We start from the raw sequence: 18,631 nt of genomic DNA, 5'->3' as shown, positions 1-18,631 counted from the left end.
GAATGCTAAAGCCCCCGTAGGTGTGTGCATGGGGTTCCCGCTGTGGATTTTTCAACAGAAGGTAGCTTTCCTGCCAATACTCTTCTACTCCTATCTTCTCTGTGCTCAACCAGCTGGTACATGTCAACCTCCTTTGTTGGAATTAAATCTTATTCCCAGTGTTGGGATGAGGCGTTCTGTATTTGGGAACCTTGAATGGAGCATATATCACTAATGCCTGTGTTAGTGGGTGTCAGCTAAAACTCAGTGTTGACTTTTATATCCAAAGCGCACCCCCGGCCGGCTGGTGGGAGGTGGAGGGGCTGTCCACGAAGGAAATTCATGAAAAGTGAGGAAGAAGCTGCAAACACTTCGGATTTGTTGTTCTGGAAGGATTCGGACTGCTTCCTTTTCTTGACCCAGGCCTTCAGATGGCCAAAGGCCAGGGGGATCTTGGTAGTTGTGGTGATTTTTGCCAATCATTTCCTGATAAACACAGAGACAAGAACCTTTTGTCTCCTGAGGCTGGAGCTGAGGAGCCGGATTCTATTGTTGGGCCTGGCTGAGGGAAGGCCTGAATCAGAGGTTATGCATGGGGGACCCAGGAAGAAGCTGATGGAGAGACCTAGCGCCCATGATGTTTCTCGTTGCCCACTGAGCTTCTCCCCTTCCTCACTCACAAGGAATAAACCTGTTGTTTGCAGATGACCTCCTACCTAGTTCCCCATCATGCATAGAGCAGGCATATGATCGATGCCTGCCTGGGGGTGAAGCTAGGCTAGTGAAAGAAATAAGTGGAATGCAGAGCAAAATGGGGTAAGTGCCCCAGAGGTGCATACACAGTGGGTGAAGGAAGTCAGTGTGCCCAAAGATTGGTTGCAGCTGCAGGAGATGGCGAGGGAACAGGATCAACCTTCGTTTTGACAAGGGGGCTAGAGCCAGTGTCCAGTGGGCACTCCAGAATAGCTTGACCCCAGTCAAGGATGGAGCTGAGCAATGGCAAATAGATGCTTTTTGGGGGATCCTTTCCCCCTTGAGTCCAAGAGCAAGGTTTATAAACATTAATATAGGGGAAATATTCTTGTGTTTTAATCCAGATTGTCTCAGCCCAAATTCCACCCACTGTGACACAATTTTTCTCTTATTCTTGCACCATCTTGCCTATTATTATGCACCTAACATTTGTCATTAAATTGACTCACCTTTGACATATATTTTAAAAAGTAAATTTGGTAAACCAGTCATAAAAAGACAGTGTATGATCCCACCTATATGAAGTACTTGGGTTAAAATCATAGAGACCTAAAATAGAGCAGTGGTTTCCCAAAGTAGGGGGAGTTACTTTTTAATTAGGCATAGATTTCAATTTCGCAAAAGGGAAAGAATTCTGGAGGTGGATGGTAGTGATGGTTGTACAGCAATATGGATATACATAACCCTCCTGAATTGTACATTTAAAAATGGTTAAGATGGTAAATTTTATGCTGTGTATATTTTACCACAATAAAAAAAATTAGGGAAAAAGAAGTAAATTTAATATCTCTGCCATAATTGGGAACTACACTAAATACAACAGCAATTTAAATAAGTACTAGACATTAAAATAAAAACTGTGCCTCCATGTGTGACCTTGGTGTAGCCAATGTTCTTTGGGAAATATTGTCAATTTTAATAAACCATAGAGAATTTATAGCATATCAAAATTTTTCCCACCAAATATGGTTTGGTTTTGTTTTTGAGCTCCTCACTTTGTCGCAGGACCGGGCCTCTTTGTTAGGGAGGCAGGCAGTGTGATGAATCTTAAGCCACAATGAAGTCCTGGACAAAAGCACCTTGGAAGCCAAGGCTCTGCTTTTGTTGTTGATTTTTGTTTTGTTGTGTTTTATTGATGGGCTCAGCATCCTATTGATTATAATTAACCCCATCAATTTGCCATGATACATTCTATGACTATTTATTAGACGCTTACTATGTAAACAAGGAAAAACTGTTAGTTTTCTTAAAAGTTGGGAGGGTCCATTGGAGTCCTTCAGGGACCTAGCACTCAGGCTGCAGGAAGAGCACCAAGTCTTCCTAAAGATTGAGCTATCAGGGAGCATTTTGCTGGAAATGCAGGTAAGACCAGGGTGGAGCCTGCTATTCACCACTTCAGATCCAAATCCGAGGTGGCCTTTTTGGGTTATTCAGTCCCAAGTGCATCGCCAGGATTGGTCTGGAAGGAGCCAGCAAAGCAAGCAGGGAATCCCCTTCCAAGAGAGAATCACCTTCCACACCTTGCTAAAGCCTGATACGCCTTGCTAAAGCCTGATACGGGAGACCAGGGAAGGAGTGTGGGGCCAGGAATTGGATAGTAGAGAAGAAGACAAAAGTCAAAAGCCAAGCTATATTTTAGGAGGTCATGATAGTCCTTCCTTCAACCTATCCTGCTCACTTGGTCATCTAAATATCTCCAGATGTCCCAATTGACAAGGTCATTAGTTCTGTAAGTGGAAGCAAAACAGAATACCTAGATAAAACATAGCAGTGGCTTTTCCATGAAGGCAGACCGCATTTAGTAGTACCAGATTCCAAGGCAGGCAGGAGGATGTTTGTGGGGAGACACACATACGCACATGTGCAGACATGCCTGTGCATGAGCCAGGGAACCGTAAGAAGTGGGTTAGGGAAGGATTACTTTGATTAGAGTCACCGCCGGCCTTATTTAATTCCAGAGGACTTGCCACTGATCTAACAGTCTGCTTTAGAAAGACAAATTCATAGTACATTTTAAGTATTTAATTGAAATGGCTTTTGTCTTTAAAAAATAATCAAGGATATCCTATCATGGAGGTTGATGTAAATTGTCCATTTAAAAAATACAGTTGTTCAGGGGCACCTGGGTGGCTCAGTCGGTTAAGTGGCTGCTTTCAGCTCAGGTCCTCAGGTCGTGATCCCGGGCTCCTGAGATGAGACCACAAGTGGGGCCTCCTGCTCAGCGGAGAGTCTGCTTCTCCCTCTCCCTCTGCCCCTCCCCCTGCTCATGTGCTCTCTCTCTCACACACACACTCATAAACAAACAAAATCTTAAAAAAAATAAAAAGAAAAAATATAATTGTTCAGCTTAATGAACAATTAAGGTGTGCTTTTAATGTGCACAGGGAAGGTTTGGCTTTTTGTTTTTTGTGTATACTTGTTTGTCCCCTTGCCTGAGCATAGAACCATCCATAGTGCTGCACCTGCGCTGAGAACCATTAGTGAAATGGAAGGTGCCACCTTGTTGATGGTAAAAACTTGGCATTATGCCTTGTATCTAGTCCCCTAAAGCTTCATTTTTGCTATTCAATGGCTGAATGATGTATAGAAGGTTGCTAGCTGTATTTACTGCACCAGTGTTTTTTCCTACAGAGACAAACTACATCTAAGTTTTTGTACTTTATATATTTCTTGGTTCTTGGTGTCATTTGTTTGAAAAAAGACTGGATTGTAATGTCAAAGTATAGTCCTCCTGTGTGATGTTTGGGACCCTGGTCATTTTTAGCTGCTTTGATAGGTCATGCCATCCTCTGGAGTTGTGGATTAGGGCAAGAAAGAGCATCATTTGAAAAGTCTGCTGCAAATTATTTTTCTCTGAGATGAATTTGATTCTGTAAAATTTAATAAAAATAGAACTCGTGCCTTTCTGCCCGTCCTGTATTAGAACACGTTTTCTGCAGTTTCTTGCTCCTGTCTAGGCTACTAACATGTGGCCCTGGGAATGAAGGGAATAAAGCCAAGTGGAAAGCCTGCTCTCCTCCCACATTCAAAAGATCCTTAAATTAGGTGTGACCAGAATGTAGGTGTTGCGGGAGAGCCTTGTCCCCCAGGCTAGGTGTAATATCCACGGGGCTGCTTCAGAGCCACAAGGCCTCGGTCTGTTGGCATGAGGGCAGATAACAGTATCTGAGTTGCCCAGAGAATGCTCTCTGCTCCTAGAGGCACATTGGTGGGACATTCTGTGGTTTGCCCAGTATTTTCACATGTGGGTGTGGGTCTCACTGAATCCATACCTGAGCTTTATCTCCCCATAAAAGCAGGGCTAGATGCTTGGAAATAGTAATAACAGTTGAATAAATAAATGAATTTTATACTCGTAAACCCAGGGAGATGGTAGACATTTTCCCCAACCTATTATTTTGAGACATATCAAACATTATAGGATAGTTAAGAATAGTACTGTTCACCCAAATTTACCAGTTGTTGAATTTTGCCACGTTTCCTTTACCTCCGAGACTCCCCCCCACACACACTTTTTTGGAGGGGAATGGGAGGCTGACCATTTGACACTTACTTTCCAACATTTTCACACTTTGACCCTAAATTCTTCAGTTTGCATCTTTTAAGAACAAGAGCATTTTCCTGCATAAATAACAGTATCACACTCAGGAAATTAAACATTAATACAGTATATCTGTTATACACCCTTATTCAAATATCCCCAATTGTCCTTTATAGCTATTTTTTATTCTGATGCCATATGTGATCAATTCTGTGTACTCAATAGAGTTATCTCTCTTATGTCTCTTTATTCTCCTTTTATCTATAATAATCCCACAGCCTTTTAAAAATTTTTCATGACATTGATAATTTGAAGAGTTCAGGCCAGTGGTTTTGCAGGAAGTCCCTGAATTTGGATTTATCTGGTTGTTTTTTCTTGTATAGATTCAGGTTAAACATGTTTTGGGTCAGGAAGATGACCTAGATGTTATTATAACCTTCTCTGAGCATATATTGGGGGGGGGGGATGCATGATGTCAAGTGCCTGTTCATTGAAGGGTTAATGCTGATGGCTTGATTCAGATAGTGTCTCACAGGGGCGACTGGGTGGTTCAGTCTGTTACATGTCTGCCTTTAGCTCAGGTCATGATCCCAGGGTCCTGGGATTGAGTCCCATGGCAGGCTCCCCGCTCAGCGGGCATCTGCTTCTTCCTCTACCGTGTCTCTAGCTCACTCTCTCTCAAATAAATAAATAAATTTTTTTTTTTTTTAAAGATGGTGTCTCACAGATTTCAGCATTGTCAGGGTACCTTTCCTCTTCATGATCAGTGATCTGTGGGCAGATATTTGAAGACTGTGAATGTTCTGTTCCCTAATAATCTTTCACCAACTGATGTTGCACCCATTCTTTCTTGTATCAGTTCTACACCACGTGGAGGCATTATTTACCACTTGCTGATTAGAAAGACGAAGTTCAGAAGGGGAGGTGGGTCTCACCAGCCGGCCAACCATGACCATGTCATCATTAGAATCTCCTGAATTATATCACAATGATTTTTAAACTGCTCATTCTTTGCACCCCCTTCATATGTGCAGGCAGGCATCTGTTTTCAGAATCACTGGTTTCTATGAATCTCATCAACTTCTGTTTTAGGTTGAATTCCCTAGAAGCAGAGCCCAAGGTGTAGCTTCTTGTGCCATGATTTACTGAGATAGGGTCTCTTCACACGCAGCCCGTGAAGGAGTGAGCAGTGCAGTCTGGGATGAGTAGGAAACCAGGCGGAGATCTGAGGGCAGTTGGAGGGTAACTGCAGCCAGATCCCACAGGGAGCTCTGCCGCATAAACAGCACCCGGGGTTGCCTCACCTTCAGGCAGGAAGGCCGTTCCTCTAGGCCCTGTTTCAGTATGTTATTAGCAGTGCATCCGCTCCCAGGGGAGCATGGAACTTTCCAGGTATGACCAGGACGAGGGGGCAGCCAGCACCCACGGCAGCGGGGGCTTGGGTCCCCAGTCTGGTAAAGGGGAACTGGGCAGGGCATCAACAGCGTCCAATACAGATTTATTTCCCTTATTAGTTCTTTGCTGAAGGTTGCCTCTGAGAAATGCCAATCTGTCTTTTTTGTTCTTTCTTTCAATCTCTCTTATAATAATATACTATAAACCTCAAATGTCTGACTGGTAAAGAAAGGTGTTAGCTTAGTCATTTGCAAAGACAAGACCTAATTTATGGTTGCTCCTTGATGAAGCCTCATGAATCTTATTTACTGTCTTCCTGTCTGGGCCCGGGTTTTTTAGGCTGAGGTTTGTTGTTAGGACAAAGACTTTATCTCTTGAACAACTGAGGTGTCACAGGATGTGCCCTTCTAAGGAAGGAAGAAGTATCCACATACTTACTCACCGCACACAGGAGTGTTAGGATTGCCGCGTTAGAGATGGTAGAATTTGCTCTTGGTAAAATATCAACAGGCTGAGACGGCAGGGATGGAGGGTTTACTTAGGTTTGGAGAATTCTTTCAGGGGCATGTTACCACTGCACCCCTCCCCCTGCAAAAAACCACCCCACCTCATTGGTTCTGAGTTCAAGTGTGCATTTCGCTCTTAGACCTCAAGCAAATGTTTCTCAGACTGCAGCATCAGCATCTCTGGGGCTTGTTAGAAATGCAGAGCCTGGGGCGCCTGGGTGGCACAGCGGTTAAGCGCCTGCCTTCGGCTCAGGGCGTGATCCTGGCGTTCCGGGATCGAGCCCCACATCAGGCTCCTCCGCTATGAGCCTGCTTCTTCCTCTCCCACTCCCCCTGCTTGTGTTCCCTCTCTCACTGGCTGTCTCTATCTCTGTCAAATAAATAAATAAAATCTTAAAAAAAAAAAAAAAAGAAATGCAGAGCCTCCCCCACCCCCACCCAGGGCTGCGGAATCAGACCTTCTGGGGCTGAAACCAGGAATCTGTAGCTCAACAAGCCCCAGGAGATTTCTCTCTTAGGCTCAAGCACCAGTCCAATGCAGTGGTTGTAAACTTGCCTGCAAGCTGGAATTGCCTAGGGAAATTTTTAAAATTCTGATGCCTTTGTCCCACCCCAGATGTCTGATTTATTTGATCTGAGGTGCAGTCTGGCCATCAAAACATGTTTAAGCTCCAGGCGATTTTTATAGGCAGTCAGCGTTGAGAATCACTGCTCTACAGTTGCCTCGTTTACTTCATGTGAAAGGAATTTTAACACCAACTCATTTTGAAGAGTGTGCTCTTACAGCTGTAAAGATTCACTTCAAAATACCTGGAGGCCCTGGAATGGCATTTGCAGAATGAGAAACTGCTCTTTTTTGGCACAGATTCTCCCATCTGGAAAGTTGTAGCAAAGGTAAAGGGAAACTTTAAGGGGAAACCAAGTGTAAATCATGAGTGGAAGCATGAGATTCTTCAGATATGTAGAAAGTCAAGAACGTGCAGGGAAGACATTAGGATGGGGGTCTCTGGCTAGCCCGTGCACTGTCCTTGTGGGTATTGATCCTGAGCCTGCTTACCCAAAAATGATCGCCTTAGGTTGGCTTCTTCTATATTCAGTCCCTCCTCTTAGGGGTGGAGTGGTCCACATGGGAAGAGCACACTTTTTTTTTTTAACTTTTTCCCACTCTTGCCTACCATTTGGCTTTATCACCATCATTCTCAATGTTGACAACTTCATTCAGGCCACACATTTGCGTTTCTTTGGGTTTAGATGTTTGAAGACCATTTGAACCCTAACCTGAGCTTGCCCCTTCCAATGTGAATGATCAGGTCTGATCTTTTTCACTGGCCACTCCAGGGCCGGTGTTGATGTCCAGCTCATTGAGAGCCAGGGTGTGGTAGAGGGAAAGAGATGCCAGAGCCAAACGCTCTTAGATTGGAATTCGCACCTGCTCACTCTCACCAGAGGCGTATCCTTGCCTTGCGCAAGTGACTCAAGCAGTCTGGGCTTCCCTGACCCCCCTCTTCATTTTTTAACACTGGATTCCCGGTACCTGCCTTTGGGGGCTGTCTTAAAGGAAATGAGAGAATGTTTGCAAAGGGCCTGGCACACAATAGACACCACATAGATACAAGCTCTCCTGTGTTCATGATCTTACTTGTTACCTGCAAAGTTGGAAGAACACCAGACCTCTTGAATTTCTAGCTCTGCCATTTCATGGGTGTTTATAATTCTGGACAGCCCAATATCTTCTTGGGCTCCAGTTTTCTCATTCATAAAAGGGGGATTACGTACTCAGTCACAGGGTTAGTGTTGGCACCAAAGGCAACTATGGAAATCAATATATTTTTTTTATTGAGATTTCATTCACGATTAGACCTTAAAGTGCATAATTCCCTGGTTTTTAGCACATTCACAGAGTTGTACAGCCATCAGCACATCCCAGTCCAGAACATTTTCTTTACCTCAAAAAGGAATTCCATACTGATTAGCAACCACTACCCATCCCACCCCCACCCCCAGTCCCAAGCCACAACTAAACTTGCTGTTTCTCTATTTGTGTCTAGTCTAGATATTTTGTGTAAGTGGAATCACAAGATATTGGTCTCTAGCTGCTTCCACTTAGCATGAAGTCCATGGTTCATCCCGTTTTGGAGCATGGCTCAGTACTCCATTCATAAAAAGAAAGAATGAATATTATGACTGAATAAAATTCCATTGTATGGATAGACCACATTTCATTTATCCATTCATTAGGTGTTGGAAATTTGGGCTGTTTCCACTTTATGGCAATTATGAACTTATGTTAGCATAATTTTATAAATAGCACAGCATTACTCAACTGTGAGGTTTTATTACAAATAATATTAGTAATAAAAATGCCTAGATGTGTGAAAAGAAACAAGATCCAGTTCATTTGGGTACGAAATGAGTGTGCATGAGTGAGTGTGAATGTTTTGTTTTTGCTTTAAGAGCATGCCATGGTTGTGCTTATGATATATGCTTTTGAGCCACAGGACCACGTGCTACCATATGGGACATAGCATTTAGGGTTCTGCGCTAAATGGTTTATGCCAGAGACAGACTCAACAGCATTCAGGATGTTTAGAACCTTTGGAAACTGGGTTAGAAATAGAAGGTCTGTCCGGTCTGTCCAGTATTCTGTTTAATAGTATAGATAGGGAGTGAGAGCTAATATGGCATCAGACCCCAGAAAGCTTTCAGGCTGGAGGGGAAGACAAGTGAGGTGGAGATGAAAGATGGAGTATGTGCGAGGACAGGTCTAGCCTAAAGACTGGAGGATGGTCTCCTCCTCAGAGAAATGGGGCTGTGGCCATTTAACTCCTGCCAATTCTCTTTATCCTAGCATGGTAAGACACAAGGATGATGGCTATTCCGAAGAAAAGGATGTGAAGACCTGTCCACGGGACTCTGGCTATGACAGCCTCTCCAACAGGCTCAGCATTTTGGACCGGCTTCTCCACACCCACCCGATATGGCTCCAGCTGAGTCTGAGTGAGGAGGAGGCAGCGGAAGTCCTCCAGTCCCAGCCTCCAGGGGTAAGACTCAGAATCTCAGGGAAACATGTTGAGACAGGCAGGGGTGCTGCTTTGTTAAAGAGAAAGACTTGGAGTTCCAGAAAGTTCTTCCTAGGTTGTAGGGAGCATAGCTTCCAATGTGCACCTGGGTTGCAGTGCAGGGGGGTTGTGGGATGTATGGAGGCAGCTCCAAGGGAAAAAGCCCTTCACAGTTTGTCTTTCTGTCTTCATTGGCTAAGTTACCGAGGGAGGTCCAGGACTGGGCAGGGTGACCGGGCATCTGAGTAATGAGGAAGGCCCCTGGCTGAAGGGCCTGGGCTGACTTCTTGGGCCTCAACACTGAAGGTGAGCCTGGTTGTGGGGTCCTCAGTTGCCCCTGATATTTTTATTCTGAGCCTGGGAACCCTGCCAGGGCTCAGCCATGCAACTTGGGACTTCAAAAGTTCCAAAGTTCTGTGTCCATAGGCTTGTCTGCTCTCGCTGCTGATGTAAACCTGTTTCTCTTGGGCTTCCTCAGTGGCTTCCCACAGGGCTCAGTGCCCAATTATGTTTCTTCAGCTACTGTCTACCCAACACCAGTCAACACCAGTCTCCTAATCAAGACTACTCCACGACTCTAGAGGTTCCTCAAAAAATGTCACTCAGTGATTGGTGTATCCTGTGCTGTTCAGTATGGTAGGCACTTGCCCCATGTGGCTATTTAAATTTGCAGTAATTAAAGTAAAATAAAAATTCATTTCCTGAGTTGCACTATAGCCACATTTGAAGTGCTTACTAGCCACGGATGGCTGGAGGCTACCATATAGGATGGTGCCGAACATAGCATGTTTCCAGCACAGAAAGTTGTATTGGACAGCGCCTTTGTACCGTATCTGCTTCCCAAAAAAGGATGAATACAATAAGTCATAGATAAAGTAAGACTCGGAACAACTCATGACAAGAGATAGAAACTAAGAAATAGATGGCGAAGCAAGGGAAAAAAAGGGAAAAAAAACAAACTCCATCGTAGCTTGCTGAGAATGTTGTTGCATTTGGGCACAAAAATAAACTTTTGAGTTTCCTATCAGCCAGAGCCTCACTGTTATCACTTTTTGACTCATAACTGAGTCTTTGTTTCTCATCTGACAGAAACAGACAAGACTGAGACTTCTGTTGGAACAGGCTCAGGGTGACGAGGTGCAATATTTGATCATCTTTGTGGAATATTCCTTGGCCAGCATGCCAGGTCGTTGCCTCTAGTCTGGGTCTGTACGATCAGGAGCCATGTCTGTGGGGCCCCTTCTTTTTGGAGGTTGAGTTGTCTGCTCCTGCATTTCTGCTTGCAAGTTCTGAAGGGGGAGGTTGCCCTGTTGCTAGGCAACAACTCCCTTCGCTGCATGGCTTCCCTCCCAGCACAGGGCACGTCCATTCCTGCTGAGACCACGGGGAACAAGTCAGGTGGAAAGTTCTGTCTGTCTACCTACTTGATCCCTGGACAGGACCTGCCTGACGAGATAGAGCAAGATGAGGGCAGGCTGAGGGCAGGTGGAGGACAGGAGCAGCATGGATCTAGAGAGGCCAGAGGGCACCACAAGCAAGAAGGCTGAAGAGAAGGAAAAGCAGGTGTGAGACGAAGGAAGATTTTTTTTTTAATTTTGTACTATGTTATGTTATTCACCATACAGTACATCATTAGTTTTTGATGTAATGTTCCATGATTCATTGTTTGCATATAACACCCAGTGCTCCATGCAATACGTGCCGTCCTTAATACCCATCACCGGCCTAGACCAATCCCCCACCCCCTCCCCTCTGAAGCCCTCAGTTTGTTTCCCAGAGTCCATAGTCTCTCATGGTTCATTCCCCCTTCTGTTTATCCCCCCTTCATTCTTCCCTTCCTCCTCCTACCGATCTTCCTGCTATTCCTTATGTTCCACAAATGAGTGAAACCATACGATAATTGTCTTTCTCTGCTTGACTTATTTCACTTAGCATAATCTCCTCCACACCCATCCATGTTGTTGCAAATGTTGGGTAATCGTTCTTTCTGATGGCTGAGTAATATTCCATTGTATATATGAACCACATCTTCTTTGTCCTTGAGACAAAGGAAGATTTGAAAGTCCAGCCATGGTATCATGGGTCCTTGGGGTGCCACCATCCTTAATTCATCTACATCCTAGGACAGGAATCAGCAAACTTTCTGTAAAAGGCCAAAGTGTAAATATTTTTGGCTTTGTGGGCCATACAGTCTGTCAGAGCCTCTCAGCTCCACCTTAGACAGCATGTAAATGAATGGGTATGGCTTTGTTTCAATAAAGCTTTATTTATAAAAACAGGCAGCAGGATAGATTTGGTCTGCAGGCCCAACTTTACCAACCCCTGTTCTAAAGCTGCAGACATTCAGGAAATAAGGTTGTACTCTCTCTGATCCCCAAGGTTCAAGTAGATCCCCACCTGTGCAAGGGAATAATACTTCTACTCCGCCAACCAACAGCTGGTTCCCAGCAGTGCTTTGGGCTTTTGTACCCACTGGGATAGGGTTTAGGAAACATCTGCTTCAGTTTTCGGGTGTCCCAGAAACACTAACTCCCAGATGTATTCTATTCCATGGCTGCCTCCCTGTGGGTGCTGGGAGAGAATAGAGAACTCAGCGGTCTTCCTGATTTTCCCTCCAAGCAGACACCCAATCCCCATAACCACACTCCCACCCTCCACCCAGAAGTTTCTTAGAAGCTATTGACTGGACATATGGAGGAAAGTGAAGATTAGGTGAAATAATAAGAGTTAAGAGAGTGGAGAGCATGGTGTCTAAATGCAGAGGGAAGAGAAGTGGTTAGAGAAACAATACAGGATAGGATCCTTGGAGAAGGACCATGTACTCCATCCAGAAGGGAACCAGAACTCAGCCAGGCTGTCCCACTGCACACTGTAGGAGGCACCATTTGATTTGTGGCCTAGGTAATTGGTGCCTCCCTGGAGTTGTGCAGTGCCTAGGGGTACAGGGCATACTTGGCTTTGCAGTGTTGGAGGCCAGAATGGTGGCCTGAAATGGACAGTGAGAATTGGGTTGGTTTAAAGCACATGTCTGAAAACAGTATCAGAACCTGGAGGGAGATTGTCACAAGTTGGGGCAAGTCAGGTGTAAATGGACCTGTAGTTCCAGTGTTGGCTGCGGTGAACCTCAGAGCATACCTCCCCACCTCCCTAAGAGGGCAGCCAGTTTTAGCTCCAGCAGTTGTCACCGTACCTGGTGTTGCCATATCATCCTGTTTTCCAAGAGAAGCTAGAAACTCAGATTTTTAAAACCTGCTTTTTCACTCTTGGAACAAACTTAATTCTCTTTTCTTTTCTTTTTTTTTTTTTTTTAAGATTTCTCTATTTATTTGAGAGAGAGAGATCATGTGCAGGGAGGGGCAGAAGGAGAGGGAGAGAAACTGCCTGAACCATCCAGGTGCCCCACAGATTTAATTTTCTCTCATAAATACACTCATCAGCCAAATTAGCCAGTGAACTCAACAACTCACCTCCTATGGTTTAACCATGTTACCCATGATTAGAATCGGGGTTTCATCAACCATGATGCCCATTTAGACACGGACTAGAGAGCACGTAACATGAGCTATAAAACAATCACCAAACTGAAAATGCTACTGCAGTCTAAGGAAGCATTAGTGTTATGGAGAAGATTCCATCAAAGGGAAAGTAGGATTCTGTGGAAGCCAGTTGTCAAAGGAAGGCAGCTGTGGCTTGTTTGTTGAGAGTCCCTTTTGCTGGCAGGGGAGAGTCCCGGGTTGAGCCTTGTGGTTTAGTTATGAAGGGCATTCTAGTCATGGACATCAGGTGTGCAGGAAATCATATGCCCAGCTTCTCACCTTCTAGATATTTCCTAAGCTTGAATTTTTTTCCCTCTGCTAGATCTTCCTGGTTCGTAAATCCACCAAAATGCAGAAGAAAGTTCTCTCCCTTCGCCTGCCCTGTGAATTTGGAGTCCCACTCAAGGAATTTGCCATAAAGGAAAGCACGTACAGTAAGTGGTCACGGGATGGCGAAGTCCTGGTTGACGGGAGGGCCTCTGGTCATCTGAGCAAGTGGAAGTGGACAGAGCTTGTGCTCTGAGACAGACAGACATGAGTCTGAGTCCTGGCACTGTTACTTCTTCACTCAGTGACTGGGCAGGTAGCCTACCCTAGGAGCCTTGGTTTGCTTATCAGAACAATGGGGAGATCACAACACTAGGGAGCTGTTAACAGTTTAATTAAACAGCCTGCCTGCAAAGCGTGCAGCCCACTACTTGGCACATGGCAGGATGGCTTTCTTGCTACCTTCCCAGTTAAGAAGAGCATGGATTTGTTTCCTAGGTTTGCTGATGACTAACCCACAGAATAAGCCACAGCGATTGGGCCTTTTTATGGGATGTCATGCGAAAGCATGTGTCTGCCCGTCTTTGTGAATTACCCTTGAATGGACGTGTTCCCTCCAGACAATCACTGTTCAGTCATCTATGAAATGCAGCTAATCAAAGGCAGAATCCAGCCCTCTGAAAAAATCAACCAGCAGAGGTTTTGAAGGGAGAGTGGTGGCTTTGGTTTTCTTCTGCTATTCCGCAATCACTGAAAATGTGAAGTCTTGGGAGGCCACTTTTTTTTTTTTTAAGATTTTATTTATTTATTCGACAGAGATAGATACAGCCAGCAAGAGAGGCAACACAAGCAGGGGGAGTGGGAGAGGAAGAAGCAGGCTCATAGCGGAGGAGCCTGATGTGGGGCTCGATCCCATAACGCCGGGATCACGCCCTGAGCCGAAGGCAGAAGCTTAACCGCTGTGCCACCCAGGCGCCCCGGGAGGCCACGTTTTAAATATAAAAGGGAACACACAATGCTGGTGTATGCCAGCCTCCAGGAAAGGATCCATAGAGACTCTGTGCCCCAGAGGGGAAAGCTTCATTGAAAGCACAGGTTAGCAAGCTGAGGAGGGAAGGCCAGGAGAGGTGAGTTTGGAAGCCTGGCAACTCTCTCAGTAGCAAGACTGAGACCAGGACGTTCGGTTGCTTTCCGATTTCCACCTAAGCAAGACTCAGTCCCTGTGTTTGAAGAAACCGAAGGTACTGAGGTCAGTTTAAGGGTAGGCAAGGTATTGTATTCAGCCCAGAGTTCATAGTCTCACTGAACCAAATGGCCTTCATGGAGTCTAGAGGGGACATTTCCAGCAAAAGTGAAACCTGCGGCCTCTTTGTGGTCAGCCTCAGGTTCAGCTGTCAACCTGGGCCTTGTGATGTGTTTCCTCCAGGCTCTGCAGGTCACTGATGCCCAGGGAAACCTCCACGAGTGACCCTGGTGCAGGGCTTATACCGGTTTACTTGCATGGGGTGATCACAAGACAGACTGCAAACCCTCCATTCTAAAGACAGTGGATCAAATTTTAAGTGAGGGAAGCAGTGCTGACGTGGCTCTTGGAAGTTGGCTAGCCAAGAAGTGATAGATCTACCTGAGTTTTACATCCCTTCTAATATCTAAAGTGAAGCATGATAAGTTAGCCTGGAAGTCCCCTCTTTGCCCCCTACGGTAAATACAGTTAGTGTTTGAACTTTAAAGCTTTCTTGGCATTCATCTTGGATTCCTCCTGACTAAAGATTTTTCCTCCCTATTGTGTCAAGATTTGAATCAATTCCCTCTTCCTATCTGGGGACTTACAGTGGTTGAAAAAGTCTGAGGAAGCATTCCCTTGTAACTAGTTACCACAGGTCTTGGTGCAGCCATGATGGCCCCTTCCTGGCCAGGGCCTGGCTTTTCTGTGAACGGAGGTGGACTGAGAAAGGAAGGACTTGCTAGGAAAACAGATACTTTGTCATAACATCTGGACAATATGGTTTAATAGTAAAGACCAGCTCATATTTGTATAGACTGCCTTCACAGGAATTACTCCATTTTTAAATTTAATTGTATTGTATTTTATTTTATTTTTTAAGATAATAAACAGACTTTACTTGCATAAATGGTATTATGACAATCGAAAGTGCCCCCACAAGTCTGTAAGACTAAAGGCACTTGAGTACTATACTGTAGTTATAAAAGCTGCTTCCCACAGGGGGACAGGTAATAATTCTGAAGCCATTATACATGTATACTGGACCTTACAATGAAGTAAGTGACGGCAGGTGGTGGGAGCCATGATTCTCACTGCTGGAGGGGGAGGTGACAGATAAATAAGAGCAGGAGACTAGAATGATCCATGTGGTAAGGATCAGTGCTGGAGATATCAGTAAGAACCCATGTTTCTCTTGATATAGATACAGGTGGTTACATACAGGGAATATTTGTAATTATGATGTATTTACACAGGTTAGTATACACTCATATATTTCTTTGGTCTGTCAGCTGAGAGATAACACCTAAAAGAAACAATACCCCAGTAGCAACCAGCACACCTAATGCCCAGATATTGGTGTGTGTTTGTTTACTTTTAACTTTTTTTTTTTTTTACTTAAATTTGACTTGGTTGACATACAGTGCAATATTGGTTTCTGGAGTAGAATCCGATTGATTCATCACTTACATACAATTACTCCATTTTTTAAAAAATTTCAGTTTCCTCTCCTACCCTTCTGGGAGAGAGGGAAAATACTGTTCTTGTCCATTGTACAGATGAGAAAACCAAGGCTCAGAGAGGTTAACCTCCCCCACACCGGCTCCCTCCTACTTAACTCATTAAATTGTGGTGCACATGTAAGTTTCTGTTTCTGTCTGTCTGTCATGGTGTATGTGCAGAGGCATAGGTGTGTCTGGGGATGCTATCGAGATACTAAATAAGCCAACTAAGACAACATACGCAAATCACAAGCAACACAAATGAGGATATGAAGTGTAATAAGAGGGAGAAACACTCATCTGATTGAGGAATAGAGGAAATCTTCACAAAGCCGAGGCTATTTGGAATGTTTTTGGAAGAATGACTGCCTGAGTGGCATTTTGGCCGACACGGCATGAGGAGTGGTTGGCAAATACAGAAGTATTTGAAGTCAAATCACTCACTGTCCTGCCATTTGGAAGATGTGCAAGATGGCTCAACATCTTGCCAGAACATGGTCGCTGGAAAGCTTGTGCCCTTGGTGGTGGCAGTGGTGGCAGGTGGGGTGCTCGAGGTCAGTGGGTTTTAGAATCTTCCCTACTGAATTTATCCAAAAGCCAGTTTACTGGAACCTTGTGTTTTCCTCCAAGCTTTGTACTCCTTTCGCCGGGTGTCTTAACCAGAGGTGGTTTGTTTTGGAAAAGAGGAATGTGGTCCAGTAGATCCACCCAAGGAGGGTCAGTGGCAGTGGGGACTTTGGTGTTTCCCCAACACCGCTGTATGCTCATGGCCTCTCATGCTGACCTGAGTGGCCCCTTGTCCCCTGCTCAACTTTGTGTTTGAACTTTTTTTAAGATTTTATTTATTTATTTGACGGAGAAAGAGCGCGTGCACAAGCAGGGGGAGGGGCAGAGGGAGATGCAGACTCCCCGCTGAATAGCCCCAAGGCAGGGGCTCCATCCCAGGACCCTGGGATCATGACCTGAGCCAAAGGCAGACACTTGACCAACTGAGCCACCCAGGCACCCCATGTGTTTGAATTTTTTAAAAAGATAGTTGTGCAATTTGAGCCTGTGCTGGTCTGTTTACCAAGCACTGGAGCATGTGCTCCGAATGAGTCAGGGCCTGAACTTCTAGGCCATGGACTCTTTAATGGCCTCATTCTGGGTGACACACATCCTCCCCACAGCTGGTTCTGATAAGCCACACAGTAGTAGTTGGTTCGAGAGCACAGAGATGGTCCTACACATGCAGCAGACAACACCAGAGGGCCTTTTCTTTCCCAGAACAATGCTCCAGGACACTCAGCTGGTTTCTGAAATCTCTCTTTTGCAGCCTTTTCCCTGGAAGGCTCAGGAATCAGTTTCGCGGATTTATTCCGGCTCATTGCTTTCTACTGCATCAGCAGGTAAGACCTCCTCACCTGTTATGATTTCAAGCACCTGATTAATGCGTGCAGGATAAATGGGCCTGGGGTTTCTTGATGAAAGCTGGGCAGAGGGGTCTGGGAGGCTTACTGCCTATGAGATTTCCCTGGAAGGATTGGCTACGAAATTAAAACAGTCACCAAGTCCCCTCTGCCAGGCTTAAGATCAATATACTACCCTGGCCCCTCCAAATTAATACGTCCGTGTCTTCAAGCTATTCCCAGGGCTCCTTTCACCTAGACCCATCAAGCAGGGGAAACACACACACATGTACACATACACAAACACACAGAAAGGGACTCATGATGCAGACCTGTAACATAAAGGTCCCTGATAATGTTTCTGAAAACTCTCCAAGGGATGCAGTTCATGCTAGAAATACAGGCTCCGTAAACCAGCCCATAAATCTTGCATCCCTGTCCTGCGGGCCCACTTGGTGCTCATGCCCTTTTTGTAACTAAAGCAACTGTGTTAGACTACAAGTAGGTCAGCCCCAAATCACCATGTTAGTGTGGGGAGGCTATGAATTGTTGAAGGCTCTCCTCTTTTCTTTCCTTGCTAGCCATCATAGTTTTTCAAATGGAATGTTCTTTTGGTGCTTCAGAATCCAACTTTGCAGAGACTGATGTTGTTTCCACATAGGGCCGCAGGGCTCTTCCTCTGCAGAGACTGATGTTGCTTCCACATAGGGCTGCAGGGCTCAGTTGGCCCCCTTGGCTTCTGTGTGTGCCTGTTACAGACGATAGAGCGCAGACAGGCATGCATTCCTGGGTTGTTTCCAAAGATCATGTCTCACAGCCATCCCAGTGTGAAACAAAGAAGCTTGTTTGGGGTTCCTTTCCTTTATGTCAATTTAAGGATCAAGCCTGGCTCAAAGACGGAGTTAGACGTTTGTTGTACCTATTGGGTTAGACCCTCCCAGGGGCAGGCACTGAGCTGTTGATCCCTAGACATCCCCAGGCCGGCAAAGCCACACAGCCAATGCCCTGAGGGTGGGGAGGCACTTTCAGTGGGGGCATCCAGGGCTGATAACCCGGAGGAAGAAACCAAGGGGCTTCATCTAGAGTTGGATCCCGTGGGCAAGAGCCCTTGGCCTGTGTAAGGAAGAATATCTGCTGCCCAGATAGAAGAAGAAGCCAGTGCAGTGCAGAAGCCCTCACCAGCCCCAGGAATCCACACCTGGTCTGGTTTGAGGCCAACCAGTTCCCGAAAGTGAATTTCAACACTCACATGTTGATCGGAGGTGAAGTTGGCCAATGCTTACTCTTCAGAGTTGGCTTGTTGACTGTCCTGTTGTTGTGAATAATTGTTACACCTATAAAACAGTATTTGGCAGTAGCACACAAAAGATACCATCTCTCCCCTCAGTATTCATAATAGGCTGGTATACCTGCTGTCCAGGGCTGTTTGATAGTTGAGGGAGATAAAGCACATGAAAGCCTTCTCTACACTACAAAACAAGAT

General features: G+C 45.3%; 1 protein-coding gene across 3 annotated transcripts in view; it reads left to right on the top strand.

Moving 5' to 3' along the window:
- The window catches only part of RIN2 (Ras and Rab interactor 2), a 111,668-nt gene that overhangs the window by 59,880 nt on the left and 33,157 nt on the right, over positions 1 to 18,631 (top strand). For all 3 annotated transcript variants that reach the window (XM_040637936.1, XM_040637938.1, XM_040637937.1), the window contains 3 exons: positions 9,023 to 9,215; positions 13,092 to 13,203; positions 17,076 to 17,148. In XM_040637936.1, the coding sequence (XP_040493870.1) occupies positions 9,023 to 9,215; positions 13,092 to 13,203; positions 17,076 to 17,148 (378 nt within the window). The remainder of the gene's footprint in view (positions 1 to 9,022; positions 9,216 to 13,091; positions 13,204 to 17,075; positions 17,149 to 18,631) is intronic.

The sequence above is a fragment of the Ursus maritimus genome, unplaced genomic scaffold (genome assembly GCF_017311325.1).
Source record: "Ursus maritimus isolate PB19 unplaced genomic scaffold, ASM1731132v1 scaffold_22, whole genome shotgun sequence".
Classification (NCBI taxonomy): domain Eukaryota; kingdom Metazoa; phylum Chordata; class Mammalia; order Carnivora; family Ursidae; genus Ursus; species Ursus maritimus.
This window is presented reverse-complemented; position numbering and strand designations above follow the sequence as displayed.